Source organism: Bufo gargarizans, chromosome 11, assembly GCF_014858855.1.
Source record: "Bufo gargarizans isolate SCDJY-AF-19 chromosome 11, ASM1485885v1, whole genome shotgun sequence".
Classification (NCBI taxonomy): domain Eukaryota; kingdom Metazoa; phylum Chordata; class Amphibia; order Anura; family Bufonidae; genus Bufo; species Bufo gargarizans.
This window is the reverse complement of record NC_058090.1, coordinates 89,268,304-89,285,885: the sequence shown is the minus strand read 5'-3', so window position 1 is coordinate 89,285,885 and position 17,582 is coordinate 89,268,304. Positions and strand designations below refer to the sequence as shown.

Below are 17,582 nucleotides of genomic sequence, written 5' to 3'. Positions count from 1 at the left end.
TGTAGTACCAGCAACTTGGCCAGGTGCCCTTTCAGCTTCTGCGCCACTGGATGAGTGCACGCATACTGTTGCCTATTTGCAATCACCTCGGTGATCGATTGCTTTTGAAACAAGTGACGAGCAGAAGGAGGAGGAGCATTAGGAGCAATAGACGCCATTGAAGTCAATGGACACAATATAACAATAGGACAGCACTACTCACTGTTGGTTCAGTATTTTCCGATTTGTGGTGGTGCCTGTAGCGTTGGATCCCAGTCCCAGGGTTCCCGTAGTTGCCAACGATAAATAGAGAAGCCACGGCACGCCAATGGATCAATTTCATTCCTTTATTACACCTTATGCAGCGACGTTTCGACCAAACGGTCTTTATCAAGCTCACATTGGTCGAAACGTCGCTGCATAAGGTGTAATAATGGAATGAAATTGATTCATTGGAGTGCCGTGGCTTCTCCATTTATCACTGAAGTCAATGGGACGTTGTCAAGGCCTGATTGCTGGAGAGGAGGTGCGGGCCAGTGGGAGATGCAACAGTTGCTGCATCGGGCTGTGTTGGAACTGATAAAATTGACATCTATGATACAGATTTAATGCAAAGATGTTCCTTGAGATCTTGAACTGAATCATCCCGGGTCTGCTTGATATGCAAATGAGAATCATCAAAGGGTTCTTGGAGCAGGACACTGATGAAAGGAAGATCTGCCAGGACTGTCACATCCTGGGGAAATCCCGACCCCCTGCTGGTATTTACTGCCCACACCTGTGTCAGCAAGGACATATATGCTGGGATGGGGGCAGGGGTATATGATACAACTTCTTCCTGTGTAATTACCTGCACTAACCTAACTTACAAGTAAGAGCAATGGTGACCTCTGGGACAAGACAAGTCTTCCTGGACTCTACAATCAAGAATGTGATTCGCTGAGACCTGCTGGAGAGGAGTGTTCTGAGTCCAGAAGAAAAGCCCATGGCATGTGTGACTGAAAGAGAGAATGGTGTAGCTAGCTCAAGGATCCTGACCCCCTCCAATCCCCTCTCCCATTCCCTTAATTGTATTTAGAATGTAGATATATCCCTATTTGTAAATAAATCCAACACTGAGTTAAGATATAGTTGTTCTTCAGTAATTTAAGGCACCAGCAAAGCAGAGCACATTCTACATTTGGCACCCCAGAAAGAGTGTGGAAATTCCTAAATCCACATAGAACCTATAAGACGGAATTGCTCTAATTCAAATTGCTGAAAGAACAGACCAGACCTGTTGCACAGATTCCTTGGTGAAGTTAGCTGGATCTTGGACTTCGTAGAAGGATTGAAAGTGTGGTGAGTTATTCATTGGATATGCAAAAGTTCTAATTGTTTGTTGTCCTTGAGTGTATGTGGAGTTGTAATAGTGGATAAAGTATTGAATGCGGTATGTTAATAAGGGTAAAATCAGAGGAAAGTGTGGATTCTCTGTAGAGGAACAATTTGTGTTTGTTTGTAATCTTGACTTGAGTTCAGACCGAGTGTGTGCATATATGTAAAGACATTGTGGGAACACTGAAAAGTTTGGTTCTTTGTCTTGTTCACTTGTGAGTGTGTATTGGCAGTACAATAGCTTTTATATTAATAGTTGGATATTGTGTTGAGTGTACATTGGCGAAATGGAACTGGCCTATAGTTATGTTAAGAAATATGCCTCTGCCAAGTATCATTCCTGTGCAGATGAACCTCTTAAGAGTCAAGTTAATGCGTTGTTGTCTCAGTGTCAGCAACATAATGATGAGCTGCAGAGTAGACCGCTTACAAAAAAAGGTAACAAGGAGAAATTGGCTAACGAAATTGCGGTATTGCTCAGAATCACAGAAATTTCTGAGCAAATGGGGGAGCAATGGAGAGCAGAAAGGAGTCAACTTGGAGAGCAGATAGAGAAAGTTGGAGATAATCTTAGGAGCATTGCAACTGCCTCCAGTGTTGAAATGAATGACTTGAGGGCTACAGTGTGCAATTTATCCGAAAAAAATTGTGAGCTCCAAGAACAATTGGAACAATGCAATGCAAACTTTGACATGAAGAGTAGGCTTGTTGGTTCATTGCAACTAAAATTATCTCATATGGAGGAATTGGTAATGTCTTTGGAGAGGAAATTGGAAGATGCAAACTCCCAGCTACTTAGAAAGGAGCAATGGATATTATCCCTCAATGAACGGAAGAAAAAGTGTCCATCAGCCAATATTTGTACTGTCACTGATGTGAATACATCCAATGAGGTGGCATTAACAAATGCTCCTGGATATTTAGGGGAGGGCACTAGAGTACTCACAATTAATGAAAAACTTACATTGTGCCAGATTCTGGGTGAGTTTAATACACTGGAGTCACCCGTGTGCCTGTCTAATAAATTTGAGGCTATTGTACAGAAATACACTTTGACTGATAAAGATGCATGCTCTCTTCTAAAGGCTTGGGTACCAGCACCTCTAGCAGCCCAGGTATCTGCATATGAGAATGATAACTTAGATGCAGAGGGAAGGATGAAAGAACTGCAGCGTGTGTTAAAGAGTCGTGATGATAGAGGGATAAATGCGTTACAAAGAATGAGATTTAGAAGAGGAGATGACCCTATATTGTTCTGTAACCAATATCTTTCACTGTACAAACGTGTTTATAACTGTCCTGGTATGTCTGCTGATGATCCGAGCTTCATATACTCAATGGCCAATATCTGTTATGTGAACTATCCTAATAGGATTGCCCTCAGAAATGCCAATTCATACCAGAGCTTTATCAATACACTTAGAGACTGGTGTGAAGAATCCAGTGATGGGTATAGATCAGATGCAGATATATCAGTAGTGAGCAGAGGTACAAGAAGGAAGAAATTCATCAGGTGTTACAAATGTCACAGACCAGGGCACATTCAGAGATTTTGTAGAACCCCCGATATTTCCAGCCTGATACCAGATGATAAAAGTATATCCACCCAGGACAAGGAAAGCATGCCACAGGAGCCTGATGTCATGGATAACAGCCTTGGGGAGTCAGGAAATGCTGAGGGGCAAAAGGAGGAGGTTTCAGCTAACAATGGCCCCCATCCTCCGAATAGCCAACAGCCATGGGGGACGAGCATACCAATGTTTGCACCCTGGGCTAATCTTCCATTTTGGCTGGTATGCAGTTGGTCCCAAATAGCATTACCATTTTTCATAACAAATATGGCAAACTTTGTGAGCAATGCCTGCTTAGTTTAGTAAGAATATGGGACTTATATTCTAGCCGTACAGATAACAGGACAAGGCTTAGAGAATAAGGATTTGACTATAATGATAATTGTGTGTAATAATTGTCTTTGTGTTTCCTTTTCAGGAGCCACTGAAGGCAGCTTAGTCAAGCTGGCCAAACACTAATGTTTTTGTTTTGTTCACAGGTTTTAGGTGGAGTGGTCCAGACTACATTTAGTTGAGCATTAGTTAGATCAATTTAAAAAGGTCTTCATAGTCACCACGTGGTATCATGAGCTCAATAATTAGTAATTGTTTGCAAACAATTAAATAACAGTCAGGCATTTGTTGGTTAATGTATACTGTACCTTTGTGATGTGAATGTATTTTTTGCCCCCCCCCCCCCCATGACCTTTTGTGTTTTAGGTGTAAATAGCATTTGCTCTTTCAATGAACCTCACAGGAAGATGTCTTTGTTCACACACCAGAACAAAAGTTGAGTTGGGAGATGGTGTTAGTATCTGTCTGTCTGTCTGTCTGTCTGTGTGCGATGTGTTAAGGGCCAGCAGAATTTGTATTTTTTTATATATGTGATTTTAATTTTATTTTATTTTTTCTACCTGTGCATTTGTTTTCCTTGTTAACATTTTTAAAATAACAAAGTATATATTTTTTTAAGTATTTGTAATTTATGTTTTTATATATACAGACCTACTGCTTGGGTAGGCACTAAACTTCAAAGTTGTTTACCAGATTGGTCATTTTTTAGTTAGTATGGTGCCAGTGTAGTATGGTACCAAATGGGGGAAAGTGTTTGAAAGAATTATAGGTCACACTAAGAGGCCATGTTTTTTGTTTGTTTTTGTGTGGTTTACAAATACCCCCCAGCTAGGATGGATTTAGTTTACCGTCTGGTTTGAACCTAGGCATATTAGTGAGGTTAAATGTAGGTGTAGAAAGGTATTGACTGCTAAGAATAATGATACTGCTCTTGATTTTTATTTCCAGGATCCATAATGAGGCGAAATTACATATCCAAATTTGGGACCCTGGAGAAGTAGCAGCAGCCCAATATTGTGGTGGCAATTGGACTACATTCGTAGCGTTCATCTTGCACATTTTATTGATAGATCTTAGACACTGCTTAGAAAAAAAGAGTGACTGGGATTTTTTGCGAGGTGTGGCAGATTATTTGAAACAAGATGACAGTGCCCCATTTAAATGCGCATGGACATCAGCTAGAAGTCTACATGGGGGAAGGCCTGCCATGGACAATAGAAGAACACATGTGGTTGTTTTGCATAAATTCACCATATTGCTGAGTTCTTTTTGTTTTCTTGTTTCCTCTTACTTGCACCATTAAATCAGTGAGTGGAAAATGAAGGAAGCAGAAGTTCCTATCAATATATAAGCCATAGTGAAGTTCTAAAAACTAATTGTCTGTAGTCTGATATGGCCATGTCTATTCAATCTTCAGGCACATCTTTGAGCCTTTGAATAGCTGGATAATAGGTCCCTTGCAGCACCTATTATACAGGGGTAAGAAGGTAGAATGACCAACATGAAAAATTATTCAGCCTTCTGGAAATTGTAAATGTGTATGCCAGACATTTGTAGCACATGGTTGGTGATTAATTTACTCAAAATGGTGTACTCGATTATCATGAATGAGGCCTGAATTTTCACATGTCTAGTTTAAAATCATGCAGAGTATGGCATTATGGGTAACAGTCCAAGGTTTCACTTTATGCTTATTGGCCAATATAGAGCACAACGTACATTATAATCACCTGTATTAGACATACATACATCTATCATGTATCTTTGATTGTTTATTTTTATTTTATGAGATCTTGTGAGAAGTAGAATTCAGCTGGACTGGACTTTTCCAATGCACAGACTGTCATATATTGCTAAAGTGGGCTTGCCCATATTCCAGTTATATAAGGCAGCTGACGAGCAAGACTAGTTGGTAGTGAAATGACAATCTGGTTAAGGGATTAAGTCAATTAGCATGGTGTAATGTTATATACGGTATGTGATATCAATGTAGGATATGTAGATTTTCCTGTGATTATCATGAGGGATGTTGGTGACTTGTTATTTATGTATTAATATCCATAATGAATAGTGTGTGACTGTTGAATAAATGGGTTCCTGTTCTGTCTATGCCTGCCCATGTTGATGAAGAAACTGTTTCCGAAGAAAGGCTGCAATGCCGGAAAGTTCGCAGAACTGGAGTAATGCAGATATCAAGTTTCTGTGGATTATTTTTTTGATTGTGTGTGCCAATAGGCACAAGACCAGGGAATGTTGGAACTGATAAAATTGACATCTATGATACAGATTTAATGCAAAGATGTTCCTTGAGATCTTGAACTGAATCATCCCGGGTCTGCTTGATATGCAAATGAGAATCATCAAAGGGTTCTTGGAGCAGGACACTGATGAAAGGAAGATCTGCCAGGACTGTCACATCCTGGGGAAATCCCGACCCCCTGCTGGTATTTACTGCCCACACCTGTGTCAGCAAGGACATATATGCTGGGATGGGGGCAGGGGTATATGATACAACTTCTTCCTGTGTAATTACCTGCACTAACCTAACTTACAAGTAAGAGCAATGGTGACCTCTGGGACAAGACAAGTCTTCCTGGACTCTACAATCAAGAATGTGATTCGCTGAGACCTGCTGGAGAGGAGTGTTCTGAGTCCAGAAGAAAAGCCCATGGCATGTGTGACTGAAAGAGAGAATGGTGTAGCTAGCTCAAGGATCCTGACCCCCTCCAATCCCCTCTCCCATTCCCTTAATTGTATTTAGAATGTAGATATATCCCTATTTGTAAATAAATCCAACACTGAGTTAAGATATAGTTGTTCTTCAGTAATTTAAGGCACCAGCAAAGCAGAGCACATTCTACAGGCTGTAATATTGAATGAGTGGCACGCTTTTCCCACGCCACTTTATGGTGATGTTTTGACGCAGGGCAGTTGTGCCAGCATTAGCACCCTGGCCGTTCCTCACCTTCTGCCTACACATCCTGCATACTGCCATGCTAACATCCCCCAGTGACTTTGTGAAAAATTCCACGATGGCAAGTATGGTATTTTCCCTCCACCACTGCATGATGCCTGTCTGCCGCTGCTTTTATGAACTCGTGCACTGCTAGTGTGTTCCTCATAGGTAGTCTCCCGAGTAGCAGACGGTGTATTCCTCCTGCGTTTGGCTGCAGATCTCCCACTGCTTCCACTTTGCTGTCTCACAGGCACGCTGCCACCCTCACCCCCAGTGATGACGATGCCCCCTCTTCACCCAGCTCCCACGTGCGATTGGTTATGTCATCATCTACATCTGTTTGGCTGTCACTTGTGTCTCCCTCACCTGTCTCTTGCACACGTCCCTGAGCTTTCACAACATGTGCTCCCAGCCATCATCATCAGCCCATGTCTGGGCTGGCTTGTAACTGCTGAGTGTCCTCAAAAAGCGGAACAGAGCCAGCAGCATACATTACTTGGCTAGCAGAAGGAGCAGCAAAAACAGGAGGCAGGTACAGGACAGGTTAGGGCACAGTGGTTGTTCCTGGGCCAGGCCAACTAAGTGTGGTGTCAGAGGAATCCACCGATTCCTGGTTTTGTGTATCTGTTGTCACTTGAGATGATGTTCAAAAGCTGGATTGTTGGATCGAATTCCACTTCAGATGCTTCGATTCGCTCAACTCTACTGATAAGAGTCAAAACCCCTGAACAGTGTTGCCTACTGATCGGTGTTTCTAGTTTGACACATCACACATAGAGTAGGTGGTTCGACTACAAATCTGTGGCAAAAATACTAGGGTTACGATGCTTATCCTAATTGTGATGGGCCTAATAGTGTATCTTTTGTTATGTTGATTGTTATCTATGTGCAGTATGGTTACTATAACATTAGAATCAGCTTCACTACATACCTGGCTAGCAAAAGGGATCGCTTAGGTCCCACAGGATTCCATTCTTTAGACTGATCAGCCATGCATCTATCACGTCTGTCACCTGTTAATGGCTAGGATATATGGTGGTGTACCTCACAGCATTTCTTCCCCTTTTTCTGTTTCAAGACCTTTGCTTCCTCTCTGCAGCCTCTTCCCGTAATTTGCTTCTTTACATTTACTAGTCTATGATTTACTTTGCATCACCCTGAAGATGTAAGTCTGGGAGGTAGACCAAAATATAGACCAAACGGGAGAAGAGACTCTACAGAGACTTGGAGGCAATGGTTACCAAATTGCTCAAATTTGGTTGATGTGATTGAACTATGTGGAAACTAGGCTCATTTTTGACCCTTGATTGTGCTTCCATACCCTAAGTATCAGCCAAGGTTGGCGGGTCACAAACGTTCAAGATTGCAATATACTCTTGTGGAAGAATGTTTGCTGGACTATGTCACTATCAGGGGCGTAGCGTGGGGGGGGCCGGAGGGGCCGTTGCCCCGGGCGCCAAATTGCAGGGGGCGCCAGGCATCCGAAATTTCAATGAGGGCTACGGGAGCCTATGGCTCCCGTCCCCTCCGTTATGCCCCATAGGCTTCAGACCACTAGGCCTGAAGCCTATAAGGCAGTAGAGGCGAGCGACGCAGGACTCGGTCACAATAACCTCACTGTGACCTCCTGCGTCGGGTCTCGCGAGATGACGCGATGACGCGGCGCAGGAAGGCACAGTGAGGCGTTCGTGACCGCCTGCGGCGGGAACAAGCGGGGATGGAGATAGGTAAGTATTTTTTTTTTATGTTAACTTACCTAATTGCAGAGGCTCTGGCGGCAGTATGGGGGGTGGGAGAGGAGAGGAGAGGACTGGAGCAGAAAGGCTTCAATGGCATTGGCACAGCAATAAGAGGGGCGATTATATTAGCAAAGAGGGGGGCCAGTACATTAATAACAGAGGGGCCATTACATTAATAACAAAGAGGGGGACATTATATTAGCAAAGAGGGGGGCCAGTACATTAATAGCAAAGAGGGGGACATTACATTAGCAAAGAGGGGGCCAGTACATTAATAACAGAGGGGCCATTACATTAATAATAAAAAGGGGGCCATTATATTAATAATAAAGAGGGGGCCAGTACATTATTATTATTAATGTAATGACCCCCTCTTCATTATTAATGTAATGACCCCCTCTTTATTATTAATATAATGGCCCCCTCTTTATTATTAATGTAATGGCCCCTCTTTATTATTAATGTAATGCCCCCTCTTTATTATTAATGTATTGGCCCCCTCTTTATTATTAATGTAATGCCCCCCTCTTTATTATTAATGTAATGACCCCCTCTTTATTATTAATATAATGGCCCCTCTTTATTATTAATGTATTGGCCCCCTCTTTATTATTAATGTAATGACCCCCTCTTCATTATTAATGTAATGACCCCCTCTTCATTATTAATGTAATGACCCCCTCTTCATTATTAATGTAATGACCCCCTCTTTATTATTAATGTAATGGCCCCCTCTTTATTATTAATGTAATGGCCCCTCTTTATTATTAATGTAATGACCCCCTCTTTATTATTAATGTAATGACCCCCTCTTTGCTAATATAATGGCCCCCTCTTTGTTATTAAAGAGGGGGCCAGTACATTAATAATAAAGAGGGGGCCAGTACATTAATAATAAAGAGGGGGCCATTATAATATACAGGGGGAATGAAAGCTATCTGTCTGGCTTCAGCTCAGTATTGGGGGGGCAGCAGGATGACAGTGTTGAAGGAAGGAGAGCATGATAGTAAAGTGAGGAACCTAAATTTTTTTCGGTGAAACTCTGCAGAGATGAGAAGCGGCTGAAAGAAGTTATCATGGTGGTCTTATCTCTGAATGAAGACGTCGAGGAGAGTCTACATCACAGGAGACGTCACTGGATGTAACAGGTATGGTGCGGTATTCTACTGTAATAATAATGTCCATCCAATATATCTGTTTCATGGTAGGGTTGGGGGAGAAGATTGAGAATTTGGCCCATACTGCCGCATTCTGGCCCCAGACTTCAGGTCACACTGTGTGTGTTCTGAATTCTGGGGCCTCACACCCATCTACTACATTATCTGTACTCAGAGAGTTATCTCTGTGTTATCTGAGGTGTAACATAGGACTGCTAGTGATCTACTATAGTATCTGTTAAAAGTGGCGTGCCTAGGGTAGGCTCGGGGGGGGGGGGGGGGCGAAATTTTTGGCTTGCCCCGGGTGCTGGCAACCCACGCTACGCCACTGGTCACTATATAGCCTACTGTATGTCCACCATGTTCTCACAGGCATACAGTCCCCACTGGGACATTTGGAGTCTGTAGTCTCTACTACATTGGAGACTGGGCAAACACTGTTAAACAGTCACTGTTTCCAACAAAAGAATGGCAGAACAGAGAGCAATAGGCCTGACCCACCATCCACTTTCATGGCCCACAGGCTGGTATAGACCTGCAATATACCCAGGTCTAAACCAGCCAGAGGCCTAAGAGAGAGCCAGTCGTACATGCACTTGGCTCTCTCGTAAGCTGCAGAATTACACCAACCTGCAGGTAGGAGGCCAGGGGGGGACTGGCCATAGACTCCACAGGGAAATTTCCCAGTGGGCCGATTCCCAGGAGGCCTCCCAAGCCCTCCGGTCAGGTAGGACTACATCAACATTGCTCGATAAAGGAGAAACAAAAGACCGATGGGTAAAGAAGTCCATTGCAGACTAGCTCAGGAGGACAAGTTCTGCTTCATTTGAGATCTTAAACCAAAAGAGAAATATGTTTTATACTTTACTGTCAGTGTGAATCCAGGTTTCACCTAAATTGAAGAAGTCACAGCCTGTCCTGTGGTTAATAGGCGGTGTATGATGGCTCATGGGTGGAGGTGAAACCTGGTATTCAGCACAGATGTCAGTCCTATAGACAATGCACTGTAGTAGATAGTGAAGGGCTGCGGACGTGTGAAGACCTCTAATCGGAACCATGGGGAAAGCCTTGTTATCTGGCTTTATATTTCTTTTAGTTCATAAAGGTAAGTCTTGTGTCTGTCAACTTTTTTTAGTTTTGTGATTAGACTGTGTTTAATGGTGAGCATGATATTTTGGTTTGGTTGACAGGTGAGAGACTGGGTTGCAACTTTTCCATAACTGAAAACAATGCGGTAAATAGATGTGGTAGGCTAGATGTAACTGGAATATATGGGCAGAACAGTCTTATATGGCTTATATGTATACACCCAGTGTTTGTTTTCTACAGATATCTCTCCAGAAGATGCAACTAGCGTGTGTTCTCCAGCAGAGCTATGGCTTGTACACTTCCAGGCCTACTTAAGCTTTGCTTTCCACAAGATACTCCAGTATCCATACGGGTCTGATGCTCTGCTGCCGATACTCCTCATCGGAATTTCTAGACCAGTGGTGGCACTCAGGGCCCTCTCTGTGGGCACCCGCACCCTGGAAAAAAGTGTATGGTGTACCAATATGCCTTAGACTTTTCATGCCATTCATCAGCGCAGGGCGCACTATAGGCAGGCAGACTATTATAGCTAAATGATAAAGTACATGGAAGATATACTATATTGCACTGTAGTATTCAGGCTAAATTGCGGTGTTGGCACTTTGCCATAAATAAGTGGGTCTTGGGTTGCAGATTGGGCACTTGATGTGTAAAGGGTTCACCATCACTGTCCTAGACTATAACATCTTCTCTCCTGGCTTTGGTTCTCCACTTTGGTTGATCTGTTTCCCGGGCTCTCCACACATGTGCACACACAGGAGCAGTATTCCATTTCTGTCCAGGATGAATCTCTTTCTCTGTCCTGACGAAGGATCTGGTGCCCACAGATTTTATAAAAGATAACATAACAAAAAGTGTGATTACTGGTTACTGTTCATATGTATGTGAACTGATGCGTGGAACTGGTGGATCTCATGAACTTCTGATTGAAAGGTGAAACCACCACACAGATAGGGGAAGTATGCATTGTAGATAGAGCTACACACTCCAGACAAAGCTTCATACAATGTGATACATCAGAGGAGACGGAGCATGGCAAGGATTCTCTTCCCGGTGTTCTTTCAAACCCTGTGTCCTGCACTGCTCCCTGCAGGAATGTCTATTTAAAGGGGTTCTCCGGCCCCTACTTGAAAATTGCCCATCTTCATTACCTGTGGAGGGAAGGTTATTACACCAATACTTACCCTCCACAGCGCAGCCCTTCCTATGATTCTCTTCACAGGCACGTGACCGCTCCTGAAGCGTTTTAAAGTCTTCCGGTCCAGCGCCGTCCCCTTCTTTTCCTGCCTGAGGCAGGAGACGAAATGTCATCACTGACGTCACCGCCTCCTGCCAGCCTTCCTCGGTCCCGTCGCTTGCACACTATTGCACATGCGCCAGGACCGCCGGTGTAACGTTATATTTCCCTACCCTCGCCATTTCCGGTCGCACCGGACATGACGTGAGGAGGTGTGCCGCGGCGCGCAGGAGCACAACGACGGGGTAGGGAAATTTCACAGCAGAGTGCGCATGCGCCGGGAGCCTCGCCAGCGGTTAGGGTAAGGAAAAATTACGGGCCAGTGCGCAATTTTTCCCTTCCCTAACCGCTGGTGAGGCTCCCGGCGCATGCGCAGTGTCTGCCGGTGTCCAGCTGAGAACATCCATCCGATCACCGCGCCTGCGCACTGGCCCGTAATTTTTCCCTACCCTAACCGCTGGCGAGGCTCCCGAGCCATGCGCACTCTGCTGTGAAATTTCCCTACCCGTCGTTGTGCGCCGGCGCGGCACACCTCCTCACGTCATGTCCGATGCGACCGGAAGTGACGATGGTAAGGAAATCTCACGAGGTAGGGAAATATAACGTTACACCGGCCGTCTTCTAAGTGTACAGGCTTCTATGTGAAGCCTGTACTGACTCATGTGCAGCGCTGATCGCTATGCTGTGGAGGTCATTGGGGGAGCTGAGGATGGCACATGGGGGCACTTTGGATGTCATTAGGGGCACTATTGATGGCTCATGAGCACTGTGGAAGGCACAAGGGGCACTTTGGGGACACTGTTGATGTCATTAGGGGCATTGTGGATGGCACATGGGGCACTGTAAAAGGCACTGTTATAGGGGAATGTGGATGGCACTGTGGGGCAATGTAGATAACATCTAGAGTGCCCCCACAACAGTGATAACCACAGTGCTCCCATAACAGTGACACTGTTATGGGGGATCTGTGGATGTCACTATTATGGGGACACTGTGGATGACACTGTTATGGAAGCACTGGATGTCACTGTTATGGGGGGCACTGTGGATGTCACTGTTATGGGGGGCACTGTGGATGTCACTGTTATGGGGGATCTGTGGATGTCACTGTTATGGGGGCGCTGTGGATGTCACTGTTATGGGGGCGCTGTGGATGTCACTGTTATGGGGGCACTGTGGATGTCACTGTTATGGGGGCACTGTGGATGTCACTGTTATGTAGTCACTGTGGATGTCACTGTTATGGGGGGCACTGTGGATGTCACTGTTATGGGGGCACTGTGGATGTCACTGTTATGGGGGCACTGTGGATGTCACTGTTATGGGGGCACTGTGGAGGTCACTGTTATGGGGGCACTGTGGATGTCACTGTTATGGGGGGCACTGTGGATGTCACTGTTATGGGGGCACTGTGGATGTCACTGTTATGGGGGCACTGTGGATGTCACTGTTATGGGGGCACTGTGGATGTCACTGTTATGGGGGCACTGTGGATGTCACGGTTATGGGGGCACTGTGGATGTCACTGTTATGGGGGCACTGTGGATGTCACTGTTATGGGGGCACTGTGGATGTCACTGTTATGTAGTCACTGTGGATGTCACTGTTATGGGGGGCACTGTGGATGTCACTGTTATGGGGGCACTGTGGATGTCACTGTTATGGGGGCACTGTGGAGGTCACTGTTATGGGGGCACTGTGGATGTCACTGTTATGGGGGGCACTGTGGATGTCACTGTTATGGGGGCACTGTGGATGTCACTGTTATGGGGGCACTGTGGATGTCACTGTTATGGGGGCACTGTGGATGTCACTGTTATGGGGGCACTGTGGATGTCACTGTTATGGGAGATCTGTGGATGTCACTGTTATGGGGGCACTGTGGATGTCACTGTTATGGGGGCACTGTGGATGTCACTGTTATGGGAGCACTGGATGTCACTGTTATGGGAGCACTGGATGTCACTGTAATGGGGACACTGTGGATGTCACTGTTATGGTGGATCTATGGATGTCACTGTTATTGGGGCACTGTGGATGTCACTGTTATGGGGGCACTGTGGATGTCACTGTTATGGGGGCACTGTGGATGTCACTGTTATGGGGGCACTGTGGATATCACTGTTATGGGGGCACTGTGGATGTCACTGTTATGGGGGCACTGTGGATGTCACTGTTATGGGGGCACTGTGGATGTCACTGTTATGGGGGCACGGTGGATATCACTGTTATGGGGGCACTGTGGATGTCACTGTTATGGGGGGCAGTGTGGATGTCACTGTTATGGGGGCACGTGGATATCACTGTTATGGGGGCACTGTGGATGTCACTGTTATGGGGGCACGGTGGATATCACTGTTATGGGGGCACTGTGGATGTCACTGTTATGGGAGCACTGTGGATGTCACTGTTATGGGAGCACTGGATGGATACGGTCGTGTGCATAAGGGTTTAGACAGCTCAGCAGGCTGTATCATACAAAATGGGATTAGATACACAGCTCAGCAGGCTGTAGACACTGGGTGAGAAGCAGATTCATGTCTGTGTGCAGAAAGATGGACACAGGAGATGTAGATGTAGTAGCTGCTTCAGACAGAGCAATGTGGGGGCGTGGCCAGCCTGTGACTCATCACTGTGCAGTGCAGCCAGGCTTGTGTATCAATAAAGTTATGTATTCAACAAAACAAGAAGGGGAGAACGTAAACAGGTCTGCCAGGATAATGTGATGTCTTCTAGGGGGGAAGGAGAGCTCAGACATAAAAACACATGTATTGGGGGCATATGTATGCATAGTGAAGGGTGTTAGGAGCACAGATATGAATTTTGATTTTGGGACCGGACAACCTCTTTAAGAAATACCATGAGCATATTGGACAAATGTATGATTACTAACTAATTTTTGCTTGTTTCTAGCTGCATTAAGTGAAAAATCCTGTGGAGCAACAATCAATGTGCAGCATATAGAAGGAGGACAGGTGACTCTACCTGTAGATGAAATTGGGATCAGAAACATTTCCTGGAGAAGAGCGAGTGAACTGACCTATATTACTAGAACAGAGCCAGGAAAGCTTCACCTCATTCAAAGTAGTCCATATAAAGTACGCCTCAATGTCACAGCAGATGGATCCCTCATAATTACCAAACTCCACAAAGGAGACCAAGGACTGTACAGAGCAGAAATAGTGAGAAGAACATTGGACCACTGCGTACAGCTCTATGACCTCAAGGTGCCCGGTAAGTCGTAATTTATATTTTATAAAAAATACAACTCTAAGGCCCCTTTCACACGGGCGAGAATTCCGCGCGGGTGCAATGTCTGAGGGGAACGCATTGCACCCGCACTGAATCCGGACCCGTTCACTTCAATGGGGCTGCACAGATGAGCGGTGATTTTCACGCATCACTTGTGCGTTGCGTGAAAATTGTAGCATGTTCTATATTCTGCGTTTTTCACGCAACGCAGGCCCTATAGAAATGAATGGGGCTGCGTGAAAATCGCAAGCATCTGCAAGCAAGTGCGGATGCGGTGCGATTTTCACGCATGGTTGCTAGGAGATGATGTTAGTAAATTGATAACAATTTACTGTATTATTTTCCCTTATAACATGGTGATAAAGGAAAATAATAGCATACTTAATACAGAATGCTTACTAAAATGTGGCTTTAGGGGTTAAAAAAAAATAAAAAAATTAACTCACCTCATCCTCTTGTTCGCGCAGCCGGCATCGTCGTCTTTCTTCTTCTTTCAGGACCTGCAAAAGGACCTTTGATGATGTCATCACGCTCACCACGTGGTGAAGTCAGCGCAGGTCCTGCTGAATGAAGATAGAAGTGAACGGGGCTGCGTGAAAAACTTATTGCATCCGCAAACAAGTGCGGGTGCGATGCGTTTTTCACTGATGGTTGCTAAGAGATGTTGTTTGTAAACCTTCAGTTTATTATCACGTGCGTAAAAAACACATCAAAACGCATTGCACTTTTTGGGGAGGAGATCTGGCAAAATTTGTCCAAGGGCGAGAAATAATAAAACACAGTACTCGACTTATAAATCCCCCTGCCCCCCTGGCACATCAACAGCATGTGACTGCTGCAGCCAATCGCTGGCTTCAGCACTGGACAGGCAACTATGCTGTACATGATGCTTGTTGTGCCTGATACATCCCCCACTCTGGTCATTCCAGTAGGTTATGTCCTTATTACTTGGACTGTTGATAACTATTATTTCTAAAGCACCAAGATGGAGATCACTCATTAGTTCCTGTTCCCAGTGAGCTTCCAATCTAAGTTGCCTATGTTAACAATACACTAGCACTGATTTCATTGGATGCTACTTTCTGGCACTTAGATTTTATTGACCTATTCTTCAGAAAGGGTCATGAACGGATCTGTGAGGGTCCGACATCCCCACCGATCAGCTGTTTTGACCAGCCACCGGTGGTGGAAACCATACAATGGATGGAAGGCTCTGTTCACTGTGTAATTTCCAGCATATTGCAGGTCACCTCCCATGAATGAGTACACTAGCGCGGCCAGTACACATTTAACTGAACCATGGGCTTCTGGTTTTATCCACTGTATAGTTTCCGGTGCTGGCCTGAAACAGTTGATCTGTGAGGGTCCGACATCCCCACTGATCAGCTGTTTTGACCAGCCGCCGGTGGTGGAAACCATACAATGGATGAAAGGCTCTTTTCACTGTGTAATTTCCAGCATATTGCAGGTCACCTCCCATGAATGAGTACACTAGCGCGGCCAGTACACATTTAACTGAACCATGGGCTTCTGGTTTTATCCACTGTATAGTTTCCGGTGCTGGCCTGAAACAGTTGATCTGTGAGGGTCCGACATCCCCACTGATCAGCTGTTTTGACCAGCCGCCGGTGGTGGAAACCATACAATGGATGAAAGGCTCTTTTCACTGTGTAATTTCCAGCATATTGCAGGTCACCTCCCATGAATGAGTACACTAGCGTGGCCAGTACACATTCAACTGAACCATGGGCTTCTGGTTCCATCCACTGTATAGTTTCCTGTGCTGGCCTGAAACAGCTGATCAGTGGGGGGTGCCATTTGATGGACCCCCAACAATCTAATATTGATGACCTATCATGTGGAAAATTCCCTTTTATGTGATCTTCCCCTTAAACACTTTTATAGCATATTGACTAGATTGGTGAGGGTGTGACTGGATCAGTGAGCATACTCAGATATTTCCTTTCTTATCAGCTATTTACTATAACAGACACTGATTAGACAGGACAGAGAGCTTCGTATTTCATGATGTGTTATATTGAGTATGTTGTTAATACATACAACCACCATAAACGTAACATGTTTCTTCTCTATCTCCAGGAGCAGAAGAACTGGTAGATTACAAAGCATTAAACTTGGCTCGTCTGATACTATCTGTGTTCTTGGTTGTTATCATCTGCTGTGTGTTGATCCACCACCTGATGGAGTCTTCCACATAGACAACCATACCGATGATTAAATCTTACTAGGCCTCGGATCAGACTAGTGAAGGTCTTCAGAGGATTCCATGATGCCTTGACTATAGACAGCCATGTGGACTCATATTTCTTCACAATTGCATAGACAATCTAAATCTTTAGCTTAAAAGTGAGATCTCAATTCTGGAACTTGCATCATCAAATATGCAAGACCACAGCTTCATGTGAATAAAATATGTGCAAGACCACAGCTTCATGTGAATAAAATTATGGATTTATTTTCTTGTACAAATGTTCTTTCCATCTGTCACAGCCAGTTTTGACTTTAAAAGGATTTTTTCCGCTTTAGACAATCCCTTTTTCTTTCAAATATGCTCCAAAGATAAGCTGACTGCAAAGAGTCCCACTGCTGGAACCACCATCGACCATTTGTAATCTGTGGGGAATCCAAAAACAAGTGTTGAGTTTCCCGGCAGCTCCACCTATTTCCTATTTTTACATTATATATTTAGGCTCATTATAGCTTGGTATTATTTATCTACAGTATCATTGGTTTTTCGTATATTTTTGCATATGTTATTGGTATTTGCACACATTGATTGCCTGGGACTGTGCAACACTGCTGCATGTGGTGGGGAACATAGTACACCATATCTCTGGGAATATATTGGGACTGCAGCTATGGCAACTTTCA

The 17,582-nt window shown here is 44.6% G+C and overlaps 2 protein-coding genes across 3 annotated transcripts in view; both read left to right on the top strand.

Annotated features, from left to right (window-relative positions):
• LOC122922080 overlaps positions 1-17,582 on the top strand; it is a 23,113-nt gene extending 5,531 nt beyond the window's left edge. Inside the window, exons 1-3 of one of the 2 annotated variants that reach the window (XM_044272538.1) lie at positions 10,106-10,217; positions 14,352-14,672; positions 16,791-17,582. In XM_044272538.1, the coding sequence (XP_044128473.1) occupies positions 10,169-10,217; positions 14,352-14,672; positions 16,791-16,909 (489 nt within the window). In that variant the 5' untranslated portion in view covers positions 10,106-10,168 and the 3' untranslated portion in view covers positions 16,910-17,582. Of the gene's footprint in view, positions 1-10,105; positions 10,218-14,351; positions 14,673-16,790 lie in introns of those variants that run through there. The other variant, XM_044272537.1, reaches the window with a different exon arrangement.
• On the top strand, positions 473-3,481 carry LOC122922077 (posterior protein-like). Its single transcript, XM_044272534.1, has one exon. The coding sequence runs from the start codon at positions 1,644-1,646 to the stop codon at positions 3,228-3,230; it is 1,587 nt and encodes a 528-aa protein (XP_044128469.1). The 5' UTR covers positions 473-1,643; the 3' UTR covers positions 3,231-3,481.

Coding starts and splice junctions, on each gene's coding strand:
- LOC122922077 (XM_044272534.1), top strand. CDS start 1,644: ATGGAACTGGCCTATAGTTATGTTAAGAAATATGCCTCTGCCAAGTAT.